The sequence below is a fragment of the Hemitrygon akajei genome, chromosome 32, assembly GCF_048418815.1.
Source record: "Hemitrygon akajei chromosome 32, sHemAka1.3, whole genome shotgun sequence".
NCBI lineage: Eukaryota > Metazoa > Chordata > Chondrichthyes > Myliobatiformes > Dasyatidae > Hemitrygon > Hemitrygon akajei.
The window spans coordinates 7,473,196-7,500,989 of record NC_133155.1 but is presented as its reverse complement, the minus strand read 5'-3'; the positions used below and the strand labels follow the sequence as shown (position 1 = coordinate 7,500,989).

Below are 27,794 nucleotides of genomic sequence, written 5' to 3'. Positions count from 1 at the left end.
TGGCTCTGGGTCTGTACTCAATGGAATTCAGAAGAATGAGGAGTGACCTCATTGAATCCTATCGAACATTGAAAGGCCTCAGTAGAGTGGATGAGGAGAAGATGTTTCCTATGGTGGGGGAGTCTAAGACTAGAGGACACAGCCTCAGAATAGAGGGGTGTCCTTTTAGAATGGAGATGAGGAGGAATTTCTTTAGCCAGAGAGTGGTGAATCTGTGGAATTCGTCAACACAGGCAGCTGTGGAGGCCAAGTCATTGGGTATATTTAAGGCAGAGGTTAATAGATCCTTAATTATTGAGGGCATGAAGGGATATGGGGAGAAGGGGGGTGAAAGAGGCTGAGAAGGAAAATGAATCAGCTGTGATGAAATAGTGGAGCAGATGTGATGGGTCAAATGGCCTAATTCTGCTCCTATACCTTATGGGCTGAGGGAGAGTAAGGCCTGGATGGTAGCGGTCATTGATGATGAGTGCTGTTTTCCTGTGGCAGTGCTCCATGTACATTTTCATAATGGTCGATGAGCTGTGTGCACCACTCACTGGTTTTTTGCTCCTGGACATTGGTGTTTCCTTACCCAGGCTGTAATGCAACCTCAGAGGTGAGCTCTAACGTAGGCAAAAGCTGAGCTCTGCTGATGAATCTTAACCTTTCTGCTGTTCTAGGTTTCAGCTATGGCCAATCTGTCAACTGGATGGATTCAAATAAGGAAGAGATTTCTGTGTGGCAGAGGATGCTTGATGTTCCTGGAGAGTGGGTGGAAGCTGTATTACCAATCCGATCCAATGTGTTACCCAGTGAATGATCACAGACCTGGAGACCGCTTCTGAAATAAAATTTAATAAAATGTGTGAGTTAGCTATTCCTTTAGAACATTATGCATGGGTCATTGGACTTAAAATGAGAAGCCAATTATTTGTTGGGGGTAGGAGATGTCATTACTGCCTGTTTTGGAGAGATGAACAACTGAGAATTTGGACATTCAGGTGAGGAGATGTAAAGGAAGAGATGAACTGAGATAAGATCAACATCCAAGGCAGGATCTGGGTCAGGGAATGAGAATTGGGACCAAGCAAGAACTATAAATTCCACCCCACCTCCACCTCAGACCTGCAGACTATGTATGGCCACCACGGGTTTCTTTCTGAAGACTTTTATTTCACTGGAATTCAACTGTAAAAGGAAACTTTTATTGGAAGTTAAGCCCAGGTTGGCAAATTAACTGTGAAATGTTTATAAATCAGATGGATTCAAGTGGGAAGACTTTTATTGCAAATGGCAGTCTTTTGTCAAAGTGGAATAGATAATGATTTCAGTGTAATTCCCTGAATCCATCTGCAGGTCCTCACAAGTTACGATTGAGCATTTGGGAGACTGGCGGATCAAGTGGCATGGATTTGCCAGCTGCTGTGGGGGTTTCAGCCATCTTCTCCTGTGTGCAAACTTGGTTTGTGCCAATATTCGAATGGTTGCGTTAAACACCCTGCTTTAACTACATGTTGCCTTTGTATGGCTTACGATTTTATTTAAATATATTGCTAGGTGCCTGCATTTCTGACTCATGAACTGGGCTGCAACCCTAGGGAGGAGCTGTACTTGAGAAGTTCTTAAAATGTTTGCTGTGTGAAGCTTTTTTTAATGTTATCTTCTAATGATCCAATTAATTAAATGAAGCCTTCTTCAAAGTTCCTGATATTTTCAAATTTTAATATATAAAATTATTAACCTATACTGTTCCAACCAATAAACCTACTGCATTTTCTGCATTGCATACTTATTACAACATTAAAAACTATCTGGTCCATGCTGGTTTCCAGTCAGTCTCATGTTCCCTTTTTTAAAATTTTTTCTCATATGCCAAAAAACTCCCCTTTTATTCTTTACCTTCACTAAAGTGTCGGTGGTGTAGTGGCATCGCACCGGTCTTCAAGGCAAGTGGTCCCGGGTTCGAATCTGGCCAGCTCCTTGCCTGCTTTCCATCCCCGTTGGGTCGAGCGTCGAACTAGCAACTCAGCCTCATAAAAAACAGATAAAATGCTAAAGAAACGCCACGAGTTGTGGAAAGGAACAACAAACAAAAATAAAGGGTAATGTACAGTGAGCAATTAACCTATGGGATGCGGAAAGACCCAGAGCAACCAACAGACTCTCACAAGACTGCAGGGAAACATGACCACACATGGACTTGTACAATTTGACCATTTTTATCTTCATGAGCTTTCCTCACTTCCTTAGTTTCACCAATCTAAGTATTGCAGAATAATGTGTCATCATCGGTGGTTGTCTTTTGATTGCCTGGTTTCATTTAACTGTAAACCAATTCCAAACTGACCTGCAACTTTTTTTACTATTTAAATGCATAACACATTGGGCAGACCCCTTATCTAAGTTTTAGGCCCCCTATCTGAGAAAAGATTTGCTGGCCATTGGAGAGTCAAGAAGAGGTTCATGAGAATTATCCCAGGAATGAAAGTTTTAACATACAATATGAGACAATTTTGATGGTCCTGGGCTTGTGCTCACTGGAGTTTAGAAGAATGAGAGAGGATCTCATTGAAACCTGTCAAATGTTGGAAGATCTGGATAAATTGGATGAAGGAGAGGATGTTTCCTATAGAGGGGAAGTCTAGGCCCAGAGGACGCAGCCTCAGAATTGAGAGCTATCTATTTACAACAGAGATAAGGAGGAATTTCTTCAACAGGGGTGGGGGGAGGGGTGAATCTGAGGAATTCATTGTGCAGGCCAAGTCATTGGGTATATTTCAGGCAGAGGCTGATAAGTTCTTGATTAATCAGGGCATCAAAGATTATGGGGAGAAGGCAGGAGAATGGGCTTAAGGGGGATAATAAATCAGCTAAGATAGAATGGTGGAGATAGCTCGATGAGCTGAATAGCCTAATTCTACACCTGTGGCTTTATCTCTTCCTTGGATATTTCTCTCATGATGTTGTGGAACCTTAAATTCGTCTTACAATTTCTTCATCACAATGCCGACCAGTAAACCATTTCCTACCAGAGGCCACCGCCCAATCTCTCCACTACCTTGTTCCCCAGCTTGTTTGCTTTAATGAACCCATCTTCACATTGAATGTTAGATTGCTTATTTCAATAGACTAGTAGATTTAAATTAGTTTAACTGCTTTAACTCTTAGGTTCACTATTAGTCCCAAGGGTTTCTTTTTACATGCCAATTAAATAAATAAAAACAACCTGCAAATTGTGGTTGAAATTATTTGTTGATCTTATAAAGTTAATTCCTGTTATATATTTATTTATCTGTATTGCACTTAACCAATCACAAATGCCCAGTCATCACCCTGTGAATTCAGAATTAGGTTTAATATCACCGGCATATGTCATGAAATTTGTTAAATTTACTGCAATAATACAATGCAATACATTATAATATTGAAAAAAATGTGTCTTATAGTCTGAGGCCTCCGTTGGTTAGAGTTGACCATGGTTATTGTGTCCTAGCTGTCTAGATATGCAAGCCTAGGTAGTATGATATGGAGGACAAGCTGTTGCCCATGTAGCAATTTTCCCTTCTCCATGCAGAGACTGATAATGTTTGGTACCAGCAGCATTGCAGGAGTTGTCAGTCATCATTGAACTCAATGTAGGACTCCCTTAGGGCATCCAGCTCCAGATTTTGCCCTTGGGGTTCATACCCGAAGCCTTCCCCATGTGTGGGTATAGCCACAAGGCAGTGGAGGTTTAAGATCAGAGATTTCCTTCTCCTAGAAAAGCTGCCAACCACAGCTGATGTGCTCTGTCTGCCCAAAGTGGCTGGTTTTAAGGTGCTAATAACCCACCTTTGCCTCTTCTTCTGTCAGTAGAACTTGGTCAGCTGGATTTGGTTGTCAGGGGCTATTTGAGGCGCACGCCATTGGGAGCATTTTGTAGATAGTGGAAGCTTGTCCCTATTACCACCTCTTAGCTGTAATAATCTTAAGGAACTTACAGTCTTACAGTAAGTGTGTGTGTGTGTGTGTGTGTGTGTGTGTATGTATATAAATAAAATAGTTAAATGAGTAGTGCAAAAAAGAAAACAAAATAGAAATAAAAAAGTAGCGAGGTAGTGTTTATGGGTTCAATGTCCATTCAGAAATCAGATGGCAGAGGGGAAGAAACTGTTTCTGAATTGTTGTTTGTGTCTTCAGGCTTCTGTACCTCCTCCCTGATGATAACCGAGAGAAGAGGAATGATCTAATTGGTGGGGGTCCTTAATGATGGACTCCGCCTCTTTGAGGCATCGCTCCTTGAAGATGTCTTGGATACTACAGAGAATTCACTCCATTATATCTGCCCTGACCCATTGTATCATTTATTTTCAGTTAGCGATACAGCGTGAAGCAGCCGTGCTGTCCCAGGGATCCCATAACCCCAGTTAACTCAAACTTAATCACAGGACAATTTACAATGGCCAATTCACCTAACCCAGTACATCTTTGGAATATGGGAGGAAAACAGAGTCATAGAAAGTACAGCACAGACAGGCCCTTCAGCCCATCTGGTGCTTATCAGACCACTTAAACTGCCTGCTCCCATCGACCTACACCAGGACCATAGCCCTCCATACCCCTCCAATCCACCTACCTATCTAAACTTCTTAAATGTTGAAATCGAGCTCGCATGCACCACTTGTGCTGGCAGCTCGTTCCACACTCTCACCACCCTCCGAGTGAAGAAGTTTTCCCTCCTGTTTCCCTGAAACCCGGGAAAAACCCAAGCATTCCACAGGGAGAATGTACAGCGTCAGAATTGAACTCCGAACCTCGAAACACCCTGAGCTGTAATAGTATTGTGGTATCTGCTCCACCACCATGGCGTTCATTTTCCCATTATCTGTAGACTAATGATGACTAAAATACTTGTAAACGATTAACACTCCTGCACGCCCAAGGTTAGTTGGTTCTCCAAGGCTGTAAGTAATGCCAGGTTGGAAGTGTGTTACATTCAGTGTTAATTGGCCGTTCCTGCTCTGGCTGAGGTTGAGAGAGTTTTGGCTGCAGGTTGTATGTTGTCCGTCCAAGCTGAGGATGGTGCTGGTGACCTCTCCATTAAAGCTGTTTGAGTAACAGAAATCCTCCCTTGCAGAATTCACAAATCACTACCAAAAATTTTGAGATACAGAATAAAGTTGGCTCTCATGGATACTTTTTCCCCAAGAGGACCACAATCTTGTCGTGGTTTTGAGGCTTGTGTGCCCGGATGATCTGGTCAGCTATGTTGGCTGGAGTCAGAGCTTTACACTTTGGCTCTTGGTAGGGTCATCCATGCCAAACAGGTCAAAGGGCAGAGGCCAGACTAAGAGTGGTCCTCACGTCCTCCAGGTTTTGGGGGTTCAACTCAGGGCTGACTGGTGAAACAAAATCATTACGGAAACAGCAATGAGCATGACAGTATTCAGAATCAGGATCAGGTTTATCATCACCGGCATGTGACGTGAAATTTGTTAACTTAGCAGCAGCAGTTCAATGCAATACATAATCTAGCAGAGAGAAAAAAATAAAAATAAAATAAAACAATAAGTAAACAAGTAAATCAATTACGTATATTGAACAGATTTTTAAAATGTGCAAAAACAGAAATACTGTATTTTTTTTTGAAAGGTGAGGTAGTGTTCACGGTTCAATGTCCATTTAGGAATCAGATGGCAGAGGGGAAGAAGCTGTTCCTGAATCGCTGAGTGTGTGCCTTCAGGCTTCTGTACCTCCTACCTGACAGTAACAGTGAGAAAAGAGTGCTGGAGGTCCTTAATAATGGACGCTGCCTTTCTGAGACACCGCTCCCTAAAGATGTCCTGGGTACTTTGTAGGCTAATGCCCAAGATGGAGCTGACTAGATTTACAACCTTCTGCAGCTTCTTTCGGTCCTGTGCAGTAGCCACTCCATACCAGACAGTGATGCAGCCTGTCAGAATGTTCTCCACAGTACAACTATAGAAGTTTCTGAGTGTATTTATTAACATGCCAAATCTCTCCAAACTCCTAATAAACTATAGCCACTATCTTGCCTTCTTTATAACTACATTGATATGTTGGTACCAGGTTAGATCCTCAGTGATCTTGTCACCCAGGAACTTGAAGCTGCTCACTCTCTCCACTTGTGATCCCTCTATGGGGATTGGTACGTGTTCCTTCATCTTACCCTTCCTGAAGTCCACAATCAGCTCTTTCATCTTACTGACTTTGAGAGCCAGGTTGTTGCTGTGGCACCACTCCACTTGTTGGCATATTTCACTCCTGTACACCCTCTCGTCACCACCTGAGATTCTACTAACAATGGTTGTATCATCAGCAAATTTATAGATGGTATTTGAGCTATGCCTAGCCACACAGTCATGTGTATATTGAGAGCAGAGCAGAGGGCTAAGCACACACCCCTAAGTGCACCAGTGTTGATCGTCAGCAAGGAGGATATGTTATCACCAATCCACACAGATTGTGGCCTTTTGGTTCAGAAGTCGAGGATCCAATTACAGAGGGAGGTACAGAGGCCCAGGTTCAGCAACTTCTCAATCAGGATTGTGCAAATGATTATATTAAATGCTGAGCTATAGTCAATGAACCACATCCTGACGTAGGTGTTGTCCAGGTGGTCTAAAGCCGTGTGGAGAGCCATTGAGATTGCGTCTGCCGTTGACATATTGTGGCGATAGGCAAATTGCAATGGGTCCAGGTCCTTGCTGAGGCAGGAGTTCAGTGAGTCTCCACCTAGGATTGACAGTAGTGAAAACCAAGGAAGCTACTGACATGATGAAAGAAGCTCTCAAGACTGCCAGAGAGAGGGGGGACCTTCATTTCTGCTCTGAACACCAGGGGAGTAATGGGCATGTGAATGTGAACAAATCATGGCTACTATGGTTGGGGAATGATGTGTACTCCTGGGTGACAAGTGGCAGTGTGGATGTAGATGTGAATTATAAAACTAGGCAGTGAGCAGCTTCCGTCTCAGATCTGCAAACTTGTTGTCTGCATTTGAGGAGAGATGGATAGCTAGGGGACCTTATAGTGACTATAACTGTGAGCATCTTTAAAAAGAAAGTAAACTTGTAAGGAACTGAGGTTTCTATTGCCTGCAGAGATTCAGCTCCTTACGCCTGCTTAATGATGGCATGCAGGCCTGTGAGTTGATTTACAGTCCCACAATGGAGCTGGTTTGAGTGAAGACCAATGTTAACCTTCTACGTGCCTCCAACAGGACAGGTCTGTTGGAGAAAGTTTTCTATTCCTCACCTAGATCCAACAATCAAGGTCACACCAACTTTGGTCGAGCTACAATGTACAGATGGGCCCTGAAAGCATACCAACCTGAAGCCTGCAAAAATTCTTCAAAACCACAGGAAGGATAAGCGGGTTCTCCCAAGTCCTGAGCCCCCAGCTATATTCAGTCAGATTACATGCCCTAACCCAAACTCTCAAAACATACACACTACTTCAAACTCAGTCACGGCAGAGATCATTAGGCACAAATCACCCTTGAGAAACAGTCCATTGACTATTGATGAATTCTGACTCATGACTGTTCAAAGTGGAGCAGGGCATTCTTTACTTATTGCCTGTTACACCGCAGGCATTCAGGGCAGCAATGAAGCTCCTCCATCTCTGACGGTGTTCAGGGCTTCCTTCATCGTGTCAGTGGCTTCCTCTCGGTTTTCACTACTGTCTGCCATGCAAATCCCGGGCGGAGACTCGGGAACACCATCACACTCAGATGTAGTGGATTCTTCATTGCTGTTTCTGTAACAGTTTTGCTTGACCCGTCAGGGTTGTTAGCCCTGAGGTGAACCCCTGACCCTGAAGGACCAGTGGACCACTCTTAGCCTGGCCTCTACCCTTTGACCTGTTTGGCATGGGTGACACTACCAAGAGCCTAAGCATAAAACACTGACACTGGCCAACATAGCTCTCTGGGTCATTGAGGCATGAGAGCCTCCAAACCCTACAGCAAGGTTGTGGTCCTCTTGGAGAAGTGCCTTCTTTTCCAGGCTCTTTCAGCTCTTGGCCCATGCCTCAAGAATACACAGAAAAGTTCAAAGTAAATTTTATTATCAAAGTACACCATATACAACCCTAAGATTCATTTTCCTGTGGACATACTCAGCAATGCGAGAGAACGGTAACTTTAACAGGATTAATGAAAGATCAACCAGAGTGCAGAAGACAGTAAACTATTCAAATACAAATATAAATAAATAAGGAGAACATGATGAATAAACTCTTCTTGTAATTCATTCATCATATACTCCGGGAACGCTCTAGATCCTTTTTCAAGGAAAACATGAGATAACGTGATAGAGTCCTTAAAGTGAGATCATTGGTTGTGGGTACATCCCCACAGATGGGCAAGTGAGTGTAGTTTTCCCCTTGTTCAGGATCCTGATGGCTGTGGGGCAGTAACTGTTCTTGAACCTGGTGGTGCGAGTTCGGATGGTAATAGCGAGAAAAGATCATGATGTGGGTGGTGGTGATCTCTGATGACGGATGCTGCTTTCCTATGAAAGCCTAAACGGTAGAGGGTGCACACCACAATCAGAATCAGGTTTAGTATCACTGGCATATGTTGTGAAATTTGTTAACTTTGCAGCAGCAGTACAATGCAATACTTGATAAATAAATAAAGAAAACTGAATTACATCAAATACAGTGTATATATATATATATATATATATATATATATATCAGAATCAGGTTTATTATCACTGGCATGTGGCATGAAATTTGTTAACTTAGCAGCAGCAGTTCAATGCAATACATAATTTAGCCGAGAGAGACAAAAATAATATTAAATAAAATAAAACATAATAAGTACATCAATTACGTATATTGGATAGGTTTTTTAAAATGCGCAAAAACAGAAATACTGTATATTTTAAAAAAAGTGAGGTAGTGTCCAAAGTTTCAATGTCCATTTAGGAATTGGATGACAGAAGGGAAGAAGCTGTTCCTGAATCGCTGAGAGGCTTCTGTACCTTCCTGATGGTAAAAATGAGAAGAGGGCATATCCTAGGAGGTGGGGGTCCTTTATAATGGACGCTGCCTTTCTGGGGCATCGCTCCTTGAAGATCCCCTGAATGCTGAAGAGGCATGATGGAGCTGACTAATTTTACAAGTTTCTGCCTATATGAGACGGTGATGCAGCCAGAAAGAAGTTTTCGAGTGCAAACACGAGGAAATCTGCAGATGCTGGAAATTCAAACAACAACACACACAAAATGCTGGTGGAACACAGCAGGCCAGGCAGCATCGATAGGGAGAAGCTCTGTCGACGTTTTGGGCCGAGACCCTTCGTCAGGACCTGTGTTCCACCAGCATTTTGTGTGTGTAGAAATTTTAGTGTGTTTTTTTTTTGACAAACCCAATCTCCTCCAACTCAGACAACTCTTGCCCCATTCATGGAAGAACCTGCAGTTTCCACGTTGACTTCGCTGGTCACCAAGAGCTCGCTGCACCCAAGGGTGGCTGGGCACCAGGGATCGCTCGAGGTGCCCCTTGGAGGTGGATCCTCCCCGACAGCAGGTGGCGCTCTGGGCGAGATTGATGCGGTGCTGCCGCCTTCGCAGCTGGCGCTCTGGGCGAGATTGATGCGGTGCTGCCGCCTTCGCAGCTGGCTGAGGGTGTCCGGTTCTCATTCGGATTGTGGCTGCTCCATGTGCGGCGGTGGCTGCAGTGACCATGGTTGTGATACCGTTCCGCCTTTGCCAGCTGCGGCTCCTGTCCTGCCTTGTGGTGCTGGCGGCGCTGAGCTCGTCAGCCGGCGTCTCGGCATTCGACACCTCATCCCCCGATTCTACCAAGACGATGCGAGTCTCCAGCAATAAAACTAAGGCCTTTCCCGTCGTTACCGTTGACTATGAACATATCCGTCCCCAGTTCGTGGTGGCCCTGTGGATCTTACTAGCCTCCTTAATGAAACTGGGTGAGTGACACGGGAGAGGGAGAGGTGGGTCGGTGCAGAGGGTTGGGAAGGTAGAGTGGGGTCCGGAGGGGGCGTGGGTAACCAATATCTTCAATGAGAAAGGAGTGAGGATGTATTTGTCAGGTATATAATTATTAACACCACCTTAACAATCCTCTACTATTACATCGTGCCTAGTTAGTCGCGCATAGACGCATAAATTAAACCGATATCCAGTCTATCATAGACCGATAGAATTAAATTTGATTCGGAGTGCAACTTTAAACCCACGTTAGTAAGATGCTCTGTCGGCTGCCAGACAGATTAAAGTTTTTGAGTGGATGCCGTCCAGTAAAGTTTGTAGTCCAGGGCGCAATTAGAGAAGGAACACTGTGAACTTGACCAGATAATCATGACTATCCAGCAATAAAATGTCGAAGCCCGTCTGTCACCCAGACCTTGCTCTCCCCACAGTGATATGCAGGTTCTGTTATTCTTCGTTTGGATAATACTTCGTTTTGAGCAGGTTTAGTGAGTCGACTTTGGGTTTGCACCTTGATCTCTGATGGCTGGTTAAATTGCTCGGAGCCAGGCACCGAACTGATTAAGTTGCTAGGACGAAGCACCACTCCTTATCTACATAATCACTACATGCTACTAATGTTAGTTACTGAGTGCCGATGACTCAGGCAGCTTTTAAATTCGGATGTTTCTGGAGGGGGGTTTAAAACAAGGCCCTTTGTTAAGATGGGAAGCAGGAAAAGCTTTGCTGGTAAAAGTAGGAACTAAATTAGTATGTTTATGTAGGGTTCAGAACTGTTCTGCCTTTAGGGTGAACCTAATTCCTTATCAGTTAAGCGTTATTTCCCCTTGTTAACAGAGTGAGTGTGCAACGATGTTTCGCCGCAGAGTGCTTTACCACCCAGAAAGGATTTAAAAAAGTGCAAAAGGCTGCAGGCCAAAACAAGCAAAGGCTGTTTCGTGTCTCAGCTTGAGGAAAATTCTCAGAGGCCATCGTGTTTTTCTTTTACAAATGTTAATCCCGCAATCCATCCTTTTCTCCTATTTCTAAACACACAGCTAACAGACTTACAGCTGCCCCCCCCCCCCCCAACACACAGACAAATTCTAAGCAAGATGTAGGTTGAAGTAAATTAAGGCTTTAGGGTTATAAACTAGTAATTTGGAAATGTTTCTTGATAATAGCTGAGGAATTGAAATTCAGTTAGATAGATAGCTACTTTGTTGATCCCAAAAGAAATTACAGTATTGAAGTGGCACTACAAGGGCACAGATTTACAAATATTAGAAGAGTTGATTAAATAAACAGTTTATTGATTTAGAAATCTTGAAAGCAGAGGATTATATTAGAAGGCCAATGTCCAGTTGGAAAGGAGGTCTCCACTCCAAAAGGGTCTGGAGACCTCCTGAAATGTGACAATTTCTCTGGGAAAAGTCTTGTCTCTTTGCTATAGGACGCCTGTATTAAGGCTGGACAGTAAAAGCTGTTGCTGCTCGCGCCTCATTCCTGGAAATTGTTAGCACTATATATATAGCTCTTGCTTTCTTCTCTTCAATCTTTTCCATAATTACTGTGCATTCTAATTCCTCTTTCCTAATCACATGTCCAATGAAGTTACGTTGCCTTTTCATGATCTCATACATTATTTCTCTTTTTGTGCTTGCTCTGTTCATGACATCCTTGTTAGATATTTGTTTCATCCATGATATTCTTTGCATCCTCCTCAAAAACCACATCTCTGCTGCTTCAATTCGTTTCCTCATGTTACTAGATATTGTCCAGCATTCTGAGCCATATGACATAACTGGATAAACATAACATTTCAGTACTCTGAGGTGGGTTGTCATGCCTAGTATATTCTTCATTCTCATAAAGGTGTGTTTTGCTATCCCTATTCTTCTTTTGATGTCCATGTCGCACCGGCCATCTGATGTCACCCAGCTTCCTAAGTAGCAAAGGTTCTGTACTTGTTTTATGTCTTCCCCGGTTATTTTCAGCCTGCAGATAGGATTCTCCTTCTTTTTGGATATCACCTTACATTCCGTCTTTTTGCAATAGATAGACCCATTATTGCACTTTCTTCAACAACTATATCAATTAAGTTTTGTAGTTCTTCCTCCGTACTTGCAATTAACACTGTCATCCGCATATCTGAAATTATTGATGTTTTCACCGCAATAGTTGGTGAAAACCGATTATTTTCACCGATTCCCAAGATGTCTCTTATTTATTTGTAATATTGTTTCACTACACAAACCCGGGGAGAAAAAAAACCCTTGTCTAACGTCTCTCTTGATTTTCGTAAACTGACTCACTTCTCCACCTATTCTTACAGCAGCACTTTGTTCCCAGTACAGATTTCTGATTACGCAGAGTCTTTCGAATCTAGATCTAGAGTTTCCCGTAATAATTCAAATAACTTATTGTGCTTCACTTTGTCAAATGCTTTTGAGTAGTCGATAAAACAAACGAACAAATCACTCTGCACTTGAATAGCTCGCTCTGATAGTATCTATATATATATCTGTCTCTATTTTTATGTATTGCATTGTACTGCTACCACAAAATTATCAAATTCCATGGCATATGCCAGTGATAGTAAAACTGTATCTCAAACTCTATCTACTTTATCTCTCTTTCTCTCTGTCTCTGTCTCTCTCACAGAATTGGGCCATTTATCCGTCGAGTCTGCTCCCCCTTTCCACTGTGGATCCAGTTCAACCCCATACACCTGCCTTCTTGCCATATCTTTTGATGCCCTGACAGATCGGGAAACTAGTCTCTGGCAAAAAATAATTCCTCCATACCTCTGTTCTAAAAGGTCGCCCTTCAATTTTGAGGCTGTGCCCTCGAGTTCTGGATACCCCCACAAAAGGAAACATTCTCTTCATATCCACCTTAGCTAATCTTTTCAGCATTTGATAGGTTTCAGTAAGATGCCCACACATTCTACTAAATTCCAGTGAATACAGACGCAAAGCTGCCAAATACTCCTCATATGTTAAACCTTTCATTCCTGGGATCCTCCTTGTGAACCTCCTCTGAACTCTCTCCAATGACAACACATGCTTTCTGAGATATGGGCCCAAAACTGTTGACAATACTCAAGTGCAGCCTGACTAGTGTCTTATAAAGGCTCAGCATTATCTCTTTGCTTTTATATTCTATTCCCCTTGAAATAAATGCCAACATTGGATTTGCCTTCTTTACCGTAGACCCAACCTGTAAATTAACCTTCTGGGAGTCTTGAACGAGGACTTCCAAGTCCCTCTGCACCTCTGATGTTTGAATTTCTCCACATTTAGATAATAATCTGCACTGTTGTTTTCGTACATTTCCCAACACTATTTCATCTGCCACTTTTTTGCCCAATCTTCCAATTTGTCTAAGTCCTGCTGAAATTGCATTGCTTCCTCAGTGTTATCTACCCTTCCATCTATCTTCGTATCATCCACAAACTTTGCCTCAAAGCCATCAATTCCATTATCCAAATCATTGATAAACAATGTTAAAAGTAGTGGTCCCAATACTGACCCCTGAGGAACACCACTAGTCACTGGCAGCCAACCAGAAAAGGCCCCTTTTATTCCCACTCGCTGCCTCCTGCCTGTCAGCCATTCCTCTATCCATGCCAGTATCTTACCCATAATGCCATAGGATTTTTATCTTATTAAGCAACCTCGTATGGCACCTTATCAAATGCCTTTTGAAAATCCAAGTGACATCCACTGCCCCTCCTTTGTCCAGCCTGCTTGTTACTGCCTTGAAGAACTCTTAACAGATTAGTCAGGCAAGATTTCCCTCAACAGAAACCATGCTGACTTTGATTTATTATATCAGTAGTCTCCAGCTACCCCAAAACCTCATCCTTAATAATAAACTCCAACACTTTCCTAACCACTGAAGTTAGGCTAACTGGCCTATAATTTCCTTTCTTCTGTCTTCCTCCCTTCTTAAAGCGTGGAATGACATTTGCAATCTTTCAGTCCACTGGGACCATGCCAGAATCAAGTGTTTCTTGAAAGATCATCTGTTATCTATGATCTATGATAGGGGAATCAAGGGATATGGAGACAAGGCAGGAACCGGGTATTGATAGTAGATGATCAGCCACGATCTCAGAATGGCGGTGCAGGCTCGAAGGGCCGAATGGTCTACTTCTGCACCTATTGTCTATTGTCTATCTCTTCAGCAACCTCTCTTCAGGACTTTGGAAGTAATCCACCTGGTCCAGGTGACTTATCCACCTTAAGACCTTTCAGTTTGCCTAGCACTTTTTCCTTTGTAATAGCAGTGGCACTCACAAACTTCTGGCACACTACTGGTGTCTTCCACAGTGAATACTGATGCAAAGTAACCATTAAGATCATCTGCCATTTCTTTGTCCGCCATCAGTACCTCACCAGCATCATTTTCCAGTGGTCCAATTTCAACTCACTCTCTCACCTCCCTTTTCCTCTTTATATAACTGAAAAATGTTTACTATCCTGCTTTATATTATCGGCTAGTTTTCCCTCATAGAAAACCTACAGCACAATACAGGCCCTTCAGCCCACAATGCTGTGCTGAACATGTACTTACTTAGAAATTACCTAGGGTTACCCATAGCCCTCTATTTTTCTAAGCTCCATGTATTTATCCAAGCACCGAAAGACTTTTGCACAGTACTCTGTATGATGCACTCCTGTGTACACTCCTGTGTACATGTACATATTCCTGTAGAGATTGCTTTCAATGATGATTAGGGGAACAATTGTGTAGCCTGCTCCATGTCAGGTGATTATACACTGGCCCCTGTGTTCATTCTTTGCAAGTCTCCATCCCTGGCAGTTTCTTTTCTAAATGTCTTAAAACCTTTCAACAATTTTCCTGTGTACCTTTTACTTATATTGTGGATGTGGTTAATTTAGGGTTTATTTTTAGTGATTCTAAGTAATGTGTGCCTGCAATGTCTGCTGTTGAGCTTTGAGTTAATTGGTAGGTAACATCTGAAGATTGTACGTTGTGTGACAACTTGGTTGTGCAATGGGATGGCTGTGAACCAGTAACCTCTCTCACAATATTTTTCCAGCATGTGAGGCAGTCTAGATGTAGGTCTATTTTTGTTCAGGAATTAAAACATACTGTGATGGTTAAATTCAAAGTTTTTAGCTGATCTTATTTCTAACATAAATAGCAGAGCGTCCCACACGAGTGGCATTGGCCCAAGAGAATGGGATTTGGAGAGAATTTCCCCCACAATTCATATCTGCAGAAAACACAACCTCTGACAAAATGTTAACCAGTACCTAGAAGTCTCATCAAGGTCTGCTGTTCAGGAATGAGGCAGGGCAGGTGACAGAAGTTTGTGTAGGGGAACTCTTTGCATCTAATGATCATAATGCCATTAGTTTCAAAGTAAATATGCAAAAAGATAGCTCTGATCCATGGATTAAGATTCAAAATTAGAGAAAGCCCAGTTTTGATGGTATCAGAAAGGATCTGGCAACTGTGAATTGGGACAGGCTGCCTTCTAGCAAAAGTGTTCTTGGTAAGTGGGTGGCCTTCAAAAGTGGAAATTTTGAGAGCACAAAGCTTGTATGTGCCTGTTAGAATAAAAGGTGAAGATAACAGGTTCAGAGAACCTTTGCTTTTGAGAGATATTCAGGCCCTGGTTAAGAAAAAAAGTTGCATAGCAGATATAGGCAGCTAGGAACAAATGAGGTGCATATGGAGTACAAGAAATGCAAGGGAACACTTAAATAAATCAGAAAGGCTGAAAGAAGGCATGAGATTGCCTTAACAGACAAGGTGAAAGAGAGCCCTAAGGGATTCTACAGATACGGACTGGACAGTTTCGGCATGGACTAGGAAGGCCGGAATGGCCTGTTACCGTGCTGTGATTGTTATATGGTTATACGTTAAGAACAAAAGGATTGCAAAGGACAAAATTGGTCCTCTGGAAGTTCAGAATGGTTATCCATGTGTGGAGCTAAAAAACATGGGAGAGATCTCAGATGAAATTTTTTGCATCTGTATTTTCTTAGGAGATGAAAACAGAGTCTATTGAAGTGAGGCAAAGCAGCATCAACTTCATGGACCCTATACAGATTACAAAGGAGGAGGTGTTTACTGTCTTGAGGCAAATTAGGGCTGATGGATCCCCAGGTCCTGACAAGGTGTTCCCTCAGACCCTCCAGGAGGCTTGTGAAGAAATTGCTGGCACCCTAGCAGAGATATTTAAATCATCCTTAGTGAAGGTGAAGTACCAGAGGACTGGAGGATAGCCAATGTTGTTCTGCTGTTTAAAAAAGGCTCTAAAAATAAACCAGGAGGTTACAATGAGCCTGACATCATTGGGGGGGGGGGGGGGGGAGTACTCTAAGGGACTGGATAAATGTGTATTTGGAGAGACATGGACTAATTGGGAATTGTCGGCATGGCTTTGTGTTTAACCAGTTTTATAGTCACCCGGCATTCAAGGTGAGGTTATAAATTGGATTAGACATCGGCTTTGTGGGAGAAGCCAGAGAGTGGTAGCAGATGGTTGCTTCTCTGACTGGAGGCCTGTGACTGGTGGATTGCCGCAGGGATTGATGCTGGGTCCATTATTGTTTGTCATCTATATCAATGATCTGGATGATAATGTGGTGAACTGGATCAGCAAATTTGTAGATGACACCAAGATATGGGATGTAGTGGAGAGTGAGGAAGACTAGCATAGCTTACAGCGAAATCTGGACCGGCTGGAAAAACGGCGATGGAATTTCACACAGACAAGTGCGATGTGTTGCACTTCAGGAGAACCCATCAAGGTAGGTCTTACGCAGTGAATGGTTGGGCACTGGGGAGTGCGATAGAACAAAGGGATCTGAGAAGACAGGTCCACAGTTCATTGACAGTGGAGTCAGAGGTAGATAAGGTCGTAAGGAAAGCTTTTAGCAGATTGGCCTTCGTAAATCAAAGTATTGAGTACAGGATCGTTTGAGTAGGTACAAGGATGGTCCCGATGCAGTTTGATGGGAGTAGACAGTTTAAATGGTTTGGCATGGTGTAGATGGACCGAAGGGCCTGTTTCTGTACTGTACTTTTCTATAATTCTATGACCCTTTGACACAATGGGAAAAATGACAAAACAAAAGTTGCAGAGGAGGGAACTGAGGGTTCTTTGCCATCAGGTGCAGACCAAAATCGTCAAGGTAACACTTACTTAAAAGAAACAGTAACTGGAGACAGAAGGCAAAAAAGAAACAGTTTGGAACATTAGGAAAAGGACACCTGTGTCGGAGTTGGGGGGTGGTGTCAGGGTAGAGGGGAGGGGGAAGGAGTAGTGACTAAAATTGTTAAATTCACTGTTTGGTTCACCAACAGCCAAACACACATCCAGTCCTTGAGAACATTAGAACAGTGCATGAGGTTGAAGGTGGAGGTCACAGTCGGAATGAAGCAGAGAATTAACGAGATTGTTCACTAAATGCAAGGTCACCCTTGCAGATTCACTGGTGGGATTCTGCAAAGCAGTAACCCATTCTACATTTGATTTCTCCAGTGTAAGAATGATACAAACCAAAGGCAGTATGCTAGTTTTGTAGAAGTGCAGCCTCATCAGATGGCACTTTCTTATGACACAGGAGGAGGTCTTTGGGCTCATTGATTCTATGTTAGCTTATTGAACAATTCTATTTACCTCTCTATTTTTCCTTGAGATCAATCTGCCTGTATTCCCATCAACTTCCTCGCTTCCCTCCAATCCCCTGCACAAGAAAAGATTGCACCACCCACTTACATGATAGGGAATTTACAATGTCCAATCAACCCACCAATTAGCATAAACGCAAGAGATTCTGCAATTGTCTAATGCTGGAGGAACCCAGCAGGTTCACGCAGCATCTGTGGAAATTAATAAACAGGCAACGTTTCTGGCCGCGACCTTTCATCAGGACTGGAAAGGAAGGATGCAGAACAAGGAGGAAGGGGAAGGAGTATTCAAACTGCCTGAATTAAACTAGAATATGTGAGGAAACCAGAGGGCGTAGAGAAATACGAAGTTCAAGTTTAATTGTCATTCAGCTAAATTGAACAGTGTTCCTCCGGGACCAAGATGCAGAACTCAGCTCAGTACGGAACAGGCCCTTCCGGCCCAACCAGCTGTCTAACTATTTAACCCCAGCCTAATCACAGGATCACTCACACTCTCCAATTAACCTGCTTATCAGCATGTCCTTTGCACCATGGGAGGAGCCCACACAGTCACAGAGAGAACGTACAAACTCCTTACAGGCGGTGCCAGAATTGAACTGCGAACTCCGGAACGCCCTGAGCTGTAAGAGCATTGCATTAACCGCTACTCTGCCATAGCGCACCCCCCACCCCTGCCACACGCGTTGTGTTGTGTATGTGTTATTACAGCACTTCCGGTCACAATAATATATTAGCACTAAGCAGCAAACAAAATAGTGGAGGAACTCAGCAGGTCAGACAACATCTATGAAGTGAATGGATGGTCAATGTTTAGGGCTGAGACCGGTCTTTGGGATATTTGAACTAGTGTCCAGGATTGAATACAGGCTGTTGAAGCAGTGAGGTGGAAACTTCCAGCTGTGTCTTTGCCCCTCTGGAGGTAAAGGTGAAAGTAAACCAAATAGAACAGTCCCTTCAGAATGCTGGAGGGGTAGGAAGTTGGCAGTGTAAGAATCAGCTTTTCATTTGTAGATGTTGTTTCTCACCCCTTCCACTCTCTCAGACACAGCACATCTTTCCAGCACTAATTCAGTACTAACGCTAGTATAGTGGTTAGCACAACGCTTCACAGAACCAGCGACCCAGGTTCAATTCCCGTCACTGCCTGTAAGGAGTTTGCACGTTCTCCCCATGACCGCGTGGGTTTCCTCTGGGTGCTCCGGTTTCCTCCCGCAGTCCAAAGACGTATTGGTTGGTAGGTTAATTGGTCATTGTAAATTGTCCCGTGATTAGGCGCAGATTAAATATAGGGGGATTGCCAAAGGGCCAACAAGGCCTATTCCACGCTGTATCTCAATAAATTAATATGATTGGGTTTCAGTTTGCACTGCTGTCTTTAAGGAGGTTGCGTGTTCTTCCCGTGACTGCGTGGGTTTCCTCCGGGTGCTTCGGTTTCCTCCCACAGTCCACAATAAGATGTGCAGGTTGGGGTTAGTAAGTCGTGGGCACGCTGCTTTGGCACTCGAAGAGTGGTGACTTGTGGGCTTCTCCAGCGCATCGCAAACGATGATGCAAACGGTATGTTTTGATGTTACAGTCTACGGTATTGTGCACGAGTCTAAGGCATATATGTGTAGCTAAGGTGCCTAAGACTTTTGCACAGTACTGTAGTAATTGTATGCATTGCACTGTATTGCTGCCACACCAAACACAGGAACAAATTCCATGACATGTAAGAATCAGCTTTTTAACCTGATTCTGACATGGGTCTGTATTGTGAGCTGAGAATGGGAAGGGGGCAGGGAGAGGGGAATCATGGTTGGGAAAAGGGGAGGGAGTGGGAAGTACCAGAGAGACATTCTGTGATGATCAGTAAACCGATTGCTTGGAATCAAATGACCTTGCCTGGTATCTCAGAGCTGGGTGTGTCTGCACCCATGCCAGTCCCTGCCCCTGGCACTCCTCCTCTGCCACCTGCCCCACACCCCTCCACTCTTGCTATTTCCAGCATCCTTTGCTCCTGCCAGGTTTACGAACTCATTCCCCACTCCATGTTGACATATACAGTTTCGTGCAAAAGCCTTAGGCACCCTCACTACGTGTGTAAGGCTTTCGCACAGTACGGCACTTGATCCGTGAGTACTTCTACCTGCTTCTGTTTGTTTTTGTGGTATTTTGACAGGAGTACAGACAAATGATCTGCTTGCTTCAGAAGTTAATTAATAGACTATTGATAGAATCGACATCTACATTCTCTGTTGGTGCCTTGAGTTGTTGATATTTTACACACAATTCTCATTTCAGTTGAGTCTCAGTTAGTGAAGATGGCTGGAAAGGAAAACTTGCATTTGTATTTATATTTTACATATTTCACAATGTAGAAGATTGAGGAGAGATTTGATAGAGGTATACAAAATTATGAGGGGTATAGGTAGGGTCAATGCAAACAGGCTTTTTCCACTGAGGTTGGGTAGGACTACAACGAGAGGCCATGAGTTTAGGGTGAAAGGTGAAAAGTTTAAGAGGAACATGAGGGGAAGCCTCTTCACTCAAAGAGTCATGAGAGCGTGGAACAAGCTGCCAGTGAAAGTGGTGCATGCGAGCTCGATTTCAACATTTAAGGGAAGTTTGGATAGATACAAGATTGGTAGGGGTATGGTGGGCTACGGTCCTGGTGCAGGTCGATGGAGATAGGCGGCTTAAATTGTTCAGCACAGACTAGATGGGCTGAAGGGCCTATTTCTGTGCTGTATTTTTCTATGACCCCTATGTCTTTACAACCACTAGTTTTAAAATGGAGTCACTTGTAGAAAAACACAGTAGCCACTGCAAACAAAGCTGCTGCTAATGACATTGACAGTAGCTCATTTGATACAGTACATCTGGATCATCCTGATGTCCACGGTCCCCTCGGTTAATGGTAGGGGCACATGGCAGAAAAAAGTTTAGGAACCTCCAATCTAGATTAATAAAATCTCCTGGGATCTGGAACCAAAGGGAAAATAGTATGTTGGGTTAAGATACTCTGAGGGAGAAAACAAAAGGTAAAGGTTGAGAGAGATTTCAGTGACTTGGTGACTTGCATTAGGATGCTTGCTTTTTGTGATGCAGTGGATTTGGTTTATTGGGCCGTCGGTTAATCAGAGCGGTTGCTTATTTGGGACAAGAACAAAATCAAATTGATATAATAGCTGAGATTCCCTTCGTTTATTTGGGACGTTTTGCTGCTTAATTGGGACAGGGGACAGTTGCTGAAGTTTCTAACTAGCGTCTGTTGCATGTAGTGTTTCACCCTGCTTAGAGTGAGCAGTTTTTAAATGGCATCAGTTCCGTGTGCTTGTGTTGTAAAAGCAGTGATTTTTGTCACTGATAGTTGGTGAGAAATAAACAGTAAGACAATTCGGAACTGATTTGCTCACTGCAGCTTCAAGCAGTGAGGCTCAGAGATATCAGAAATGGCCGGGAATGAAAATGCAGTGATTCAACAAGTTAGGAGCTGCAAAGAATTTGAAGACATTGACGATCATCTTGAATGTCACAATGAAAATGAAGGTGTGGAGGATGCAGTCAGTGAAAGCATTGTGTGAAGGCAGTCCATTATCTGCACGAGGTGTCTGTGCTGATCTTGTTAATTTACAGTCAATCAAAAGAACACGGCAGCGTCCATTGATTGAATTCCTCTGTCAATAACTATTAAGAACTAATACACAGTTTTATAGTACTGCAGTAATACTGGTAGTGTTCTAATTCATTATATTACTTAAATGCATAATTCAGTTAAACGGTAGTTTGTCCTTTTTATACATTTTTAATTATTTCCATGAAACTTTGGCTAATTGGGATGGTTGCTTAATTGGGCCAAAATGTACTGGTCGTGATGTGTCCTGATTAACTGGAATAAACGGTATACGTTATTGGTATTTTAACCAAGGTGTATAAAATTGTATATGTCAATGAGCAAATCAGACCTTTTCCCCTGATCAGGCAGGACACGAATTTGGGGCCTGGATTTAAATTAATTGGTAGAAGAATTAGGGAGGAGTTGAGGAGATGTTTTTTATTCAGGAAATTAATATGGGGGGCCGCTAAACCTCGCTATCAGAAAGGCTGTAAGAGTCAGAAAGCTTTGAAGAATTTACAAGGGTTATTGTATTGGTTTGGTACTGGTATATTGTCATATGTACAGTGAAAAGCTTCACAAACATGAGAAAATCTGCAGATGCTGGAAATCCAAAGCAACACACACTCACGAGGAAATCTGCAGATGCTGGAAATTCAAACAACACACACTCAGGTTGGAGGAGCAACACCTTGTACTCTGTCTGGGTAGCCTCCATTCTGATGGCATGAACATTGATTTCTTGAACTTCCTGTAATTGCCCCCCCCACCCATTCCCCATTCCTGTTTCTGTCTCTCACCTCAGCTCCTTACCTGACCATCATCTTCCTCTGCTGCTCGTCCCCCTTCCCTTTGTTCCAAGGTCTTCTGTCCTCTCCTATCAGATTCCCCCTTCTCCAGCCCTTTATCTCTTTCACCAGTCAACTTCCCAGCTCTTGACTTCACCCCTCCCCCTCAGCTGGTTTCACCCATCACCTACCACCTTGTACTTCTTCCTCCCCTCGCCCCCACCCTTTTACTCTGACTTCGCATCTTCTTTTCCAGTCCTAACGAAGCGTTTTGGCCAAATATCAACTGTTCACTCTTTCCCATAGATGCTGCCTGTCCTGCTGAGTGCCTTGTGTGTCTTACAGTGAGAAGCTCATCTTGCATACTGTTTTAACAGTGCACTGAGCTAAAATAAGGTAAAACAATAACAATACAGAATAAAATGTAGAAGTTATTAGAAGAGTGCAGCGCAGGAAACAATGAAGTGTAAGGTCATATTGAGGTCAATGATGATATCAAGACTCCATCTTATCACACAAGAGTGTGATAACAGAAGCTGTTCTTCGGACTGGTGGTATAATCTTTCAAGCTTCTGTATTTTCTGCCCGATGGGAGAAGGGGTGTGTGAGGTCTTTAATTATACTACTGTTTTAATGAGGCAGAGATAAGTATAGACATAGCCCATGGAGGGGAGGCTGTTATTGTAATGTAAACACAAAGTGCACTGCAGATGCTGTGGTCAAATCAAGACGTACAAAAAAGCTGGATGAACTCAGCAGGTCGGGCAGCATCCGTTGAAAGAAGCAGCCAACGTTTTCGGGTCGAAACCCTTCATCAGGACTAAAGAAGGAGGGGGCAGGGGCCCTATAAAGAAGGTGGGGGGAGGGTGGAAAACCAATCAGAGGAAAGATCAAGGGGTGGGGGAGGGGAAGCAGGGAGGGGATGGGCAGGAGAGGTGAAGAAGGAATCTAAGGGGAAAGCACTATGGGTAGTAGAAGAAGGCAGAGTCTTGAGAGGTGGTAGGCAGCTAGAAGAAGAGACAGAGTAGAGGTGGGATGGTGAAGGGAGAGGGAGGGAATTACCGGGAGAATTTGATGTTCATACCAAGGGGCTGGAGACTACCCAGACAATAAATGAGATGTTTTTCCTCCAACCGAAGTTTGGCCTCATCATGGCAGTAGAGGAGGCCATGTATGGACATATCTGAATGGGAATGAGAGGGAGAGTTGAAGTGAGTGGTTACTGGGAGATCCTGTCTGTTGTGGTGGACAGACAGACAGTTGTAGGTGCTCGACGAAGCGGTCCCCCAATCTGCATCGGGTCTCTCCGATATAGAGGAGGCCGCACCAGGAGCACCGGATGCAATAGATTACCCCAACAGACTCACAAGTGAAGTGTTGCCTCACCTGGAAGGACTGTCTGGGGCCCGGAATGGTGGTAAGGGGGGGAGGTGTGGGGACAGGTGTAGCATTTGCACTTGCAGGGATAAGTGCCTGGTGGGAGTTCTGTGGGGAGGGACGTGTGGACCAGGTAGTCGCAGAGGGAACGATCCCTGCAAAAAGCAGAGAGGGGTAGAGAGGGAAAGATGTCCTTAGTGGCAGGGTCCTATTTTCCACCCTCTCGCCACCTTCTTTATAGGGCCCCTGCCTCCTCCTCCTTTAGTCCTGACGAAGGGTTTCAACCCGAAACGTTGACTGCTTCTTTCAACAGATGCTGCCCGACCTGCTGAGTTCATCCAGCCTTCTTGTACGTCTTGTTATTGTAATGTGATTTGTGGGGATCTGTTTTCACTTTGACCTGAAAGAGTCTTTTTCTGTTGATCAGTGTCAAAAAAGCCAAATTAAATCCACTGTGATTCAATGTCGTAAGACAATAAACATGAAAACTTCTGCGGGGGGGGGGGGGGGGGTGAATTCTTTTTATAGGCACTGTGTTTACCTTGCGACTGACTGCATCTCATTAGAAATTGGGATTTTACCTCATTTGTCACTGTTAACATGGCTTCACAAGTAAACAGTTGCAACATATTCTCCAATGCACTGTAAAATGTTGAATTTCCCCATGGGGATGAATAAAGTATCTATCTATCTATCTATCTATCTAATTACTCCTACTCTCACCATTTTACCCTGCGTCTGAATTAGTTGTGACTCATTTTCCACAGGAGCATGCCTTTAAAGATTCACGCTTGATTAACATCATTTCCAGTACACAAGTATGAAAGAAGACAAAGTAAATTGTTACTTCAGATCTGACGCAGCGTATCCAAGCATGCTCAGATAAAGGACTTAAATATTTAAAAAATGCAATAAATAAATACATAAGAGCAAACACGAGGAAATCTGCAGATGCTGGAAATTCAAACAACACACACAAAATGCTGGTGGAACACTAGCTTGGCCTGCTGTGTTCCACCAAATAAATACATAACATAGCTTATATACATTGATTACAGTACTGTATATGTCAAGAGGGAAATTACTGGGGAGGGACAAATTACATAAAGGGACAGATTAGTGGGGGAGAAACAGGTGCTACACCTTACCCAAGTGGAACCTGTAGGCTAGTGGAGGGAAGGAGTGCTTTACACTTCCTTTGGTGGAGACGTAGCACCACCCTGCCACCCAGGAATATGTACACTGAGTGAATTGAGCCATATTTTTAAAGCAAATGAAATAGCCAATGAGGAATGAGTGCTAGAGGTACTGAGTGTAATAGGTGAAAATGCATACAGGTGTCCCCCGCTTTACGAAGGTTCGCCTTACCCTGCTTGGCTTTTATGAAAGACCTATGTTACCTGTTTCCGCTAACCGAAAGAAATCCGAAGAGGATTTTCGCTTTTACGAAAAAAGGCAAAAAGCGAAAATAGCGTTCAGCGTTTGTCTTGCAGTGAGCTGTTAGAGTGGCAGCGCGCACCCCGAGCAGCATCGCTGTTAAGGTCCGAGAAGTGGCGGGTAGGGCCCGCTTTAAACGTGTTTACCCCAAGAAAGACTTACCATGACCGTGAAGCCTTGCGCGGGCAGGTGTGTGCGCATGCATGTATGTGCCGATTTTTTTTTTCTCTCTACAAATTGGTTTTTGGCTAAATCTTCCCGATTCTGGTAAGTGAAACTACACTGTACATACATTACTTCTACTTTATATAGGCTGTGTATTTATCATATCTTTACTGCTTTTGCCATATGTTAGTGTTATTTTAGGTTTTATGTGCTATTTATGATTTGGTAGGTTATTTTTTGTGTCTGGAAACGTTGAAAAATCTTTCCCATATAAATTAATGGTAATTGCTTCTTCGCTTTACGCCATTTCAAGAACACTCTGCTTTCGGATAGCGGGGGAAACCTGTATCCCTGCAAGTGGCCAAAGGGCACCTGCCCATTCACCTCCTCCCTCACCTCCATGCAGGGCCTAATCTGCACTGTTTGTCAACAAACTAACAAATAAATCCCAAATTTCTTTCTTTTTCAATTTTTTTAATATCAACATATTAAGATAACAAATATTGATACATAATTATTGGGATTACAAAATTAAAAGTTAATATAGATGGATATATAAACAATAGGTACAAGAGAATTAAGTCTTCCAAAATCATACATGATACAATTATTAGGTATACAAGGCAAGAAAACTAGGTATAACAATAAGAAAAAAAACAGAAAAAGAAGAAGAAAAAATTATACACCCCAAACACAAAAAAAAATATCAAGCTAACCACTAACTAAAAAAAAAAGAGAAAGAAAAAGAAGCATGGGCTGTTCATAATATCTAAGAAAAGAAAAAGAACTTAAGTGTCATCAACTCCGATCCTCTCTACATGTATATAATCAGAAACAGAAAGAAACAGGTTTGGAAAAAGGTCAAATTACATCATATGAAAATATTGAATAAGTGGCCTCCAAGTCTTTTCAAATTTAATAGAAGGATCATATATGACACTTCTAATTTTTTCCAAGTTTAAACATAACATAGTTTGAGAAAACCAATGAAATATGGTAGGGGGAAATCCCAAAATTCCATGTGATGTTGGAGAAGTCCATGCTGCCTCACGGAGCAATCCCATCACCTCAATAATTTTCCAATGTTACCTATTCTCAGAATCAGGTTTAATATCAAACTGATGTATGTCCTGAAATTTGTTGTTTTGCGGCAGTAGTACATTGCGACACATAGTAAAAAAAAAATTACAATAAGTGTTTGTGTGTGTGTGTGTATATGTATGTATATTTTTTTCCAGTTAAGTAGTGTAAAATGAGAGAAGATTACAAAAGAGTGAGGTAGTGTTTATGGGTTCAATGCACATTCAGAAAACTGATGGCAGAGGGGAAGAAACCATCCCTAAGTCATTGAGTGTGTGTCTTCGGGCTCCTGTACCACCTCCCGGATGGTAAAAATGAGAAGAGGGCATGTCCTGGGTGATGGGGGCCCTCAATGATGAATGGCACCTTCTGGAAGCCTCCCCTTTTGAAGGTGTTCTCGATGCTTGGGAGGCTAGTGCCAGTGACGGAAGTGGCGAGGTCATAACTTTCTGCAGTCCTGTGCAGTGACCCCTCCATATCAACTCAGTGTTGCCATCAGTTAGAATACCCTCCACGGTACATCTGTAGAAATTTGCGAGTGTCTTTGGTGACGTACCCAATCTCCTCAAGCTCCTAATGAAAAATAGCCACTATCATGCCTTCTTTGTAATTGTATCAATATGTTGGGCCCAGGATAGATCTTCAGAAATGTTAACACCCAGGAACTTGAAACTGCTCACCCTTTCTGCTTCGGCTCCCTCGATGAGGACTGCTGTGTGTTCCCTCGATTTCTCTTTCCTGAAGTCCACAATCAATTCTTTTAATGATGCTGAGTGCAAGGTTGTTGCTGTGATACCAGTAAGCCAGCTGTTCTATCTCAGTCACGAACACCTCCTTGTCACCACCTGAAATTCTGCCAACAATTGTGTCATCGACAGATTTCTAGAAGGTGTTTGAGCTGTGCCTAGCCACACAGTCGTGTGTAGAGAGAGTAGAGTAGTGAGCTAAACGCACACCCCTGAGGCACGCCAGTGTGCAAAGAGGTGATGTTATTTCCTATCTGCACAGATTGCAGTCTTACACAAAAGAAGGTGAGGAACTCATTGTTTAGCAGAGTACAGAGGCCCATGTTTGGAGCTTGTTGATTAGAACTGGGGGTATGATTCTGTTGAACACTGAGCTGTAATCAATAAAGATCATTCTGAAATAGGTATTACTATCATTCAGGTGATCCGAGGCTGAGTGGAGAGCCAGTGTGATTGCATCTGTTATAGGAAAATTGAAGCGATTCCAAGTCCTTGTTTAAGCAGGAAGCAGGAGTTAATTTGGGCTATGACCAACCTTTCAAAGCATTTCAACACAGTAGATCTGCGTGCTACTGGACAATGGTCATTAAGGCTTCTCACCCTGTTCTTCTTGGGCACTGGTATCATTGTTGCCCTTTTGAAGCAGATGGGAACCTCTAACCACAGAAGTGAGAGATTGGAGATATCCTTGAGAGCTCCCATCAGTTGGTTGGCACAGGTTTCCAGTGCCCTGCCAGGTATATCATCAGGGCCTGGCGTGTCAGCCTCTGAAACAGAGCTCACAGGGTCACCAGATGCTGCAGGGATTCACACAGGTGTAGTCTTATTCTCCCTTTTAAAGCGTGCATCAAAGGTGTGCTCATCTGGGAGTGAAGCATCACTGCCCCTCATGATGTTAAGTTTTGCTTCAAACTAAGAAGTAGTGGCCTGAAAACCCTGCCAGCACTGCCCTGTGTCTAATTATGTTTCTAACCTCAATCGGAATTATTTTTCGCTCTTA

General features: G+C 43.2%; 2 protein-coding genes across 3 annotated transcripts in view; both read left to right on the top strand.

The window, feature by feature from the left end:
* LOC140719749 (synaptotagmin-like protein 1) overlaps nucleotides 1–1,801 on the top strand; it is a 51,101-nt gene extending 49,300 nt beyond the window's left edge. For both annotated transcript variants that reach the window (XM_073034594.1, XM_073034593.1), the window contains exon 14: nucleotides 663–1,801. In XM_073034594.1, coding sequence (XP_072890695.1) covers nucleotides 663–802 — 140 coding nt within the window. In that variant the 3' untranslated portion in view covers nucleotides 803–1,801. The remainder of the gene's footprint in view (nucleotides 1–662) is intronic.
* A 7,758-nt stretch (nucleotides 1,802–9,559) lies between these two features.
* The window catches only part of slc9a1a (solute carrier family 9 member A1a), a 58,977-nt gene continuing 40,742 nt past the window's right edge, over nucleotides 9,560–27,794 (top strand). Inside the window, exon 1 of the mRNA XM_073034530.1 lies at nucleotides 9,560–9,922. Coding sequence (XP_072890631.1) covers nucleotides 9,679–9,922 — 244 coding nt within the window. The 5' untranslated portion in view covers nucleotides 9,560–9,678. The remainder of the gene's footprint in view (nucleotides 9,923–27,794) is intronic.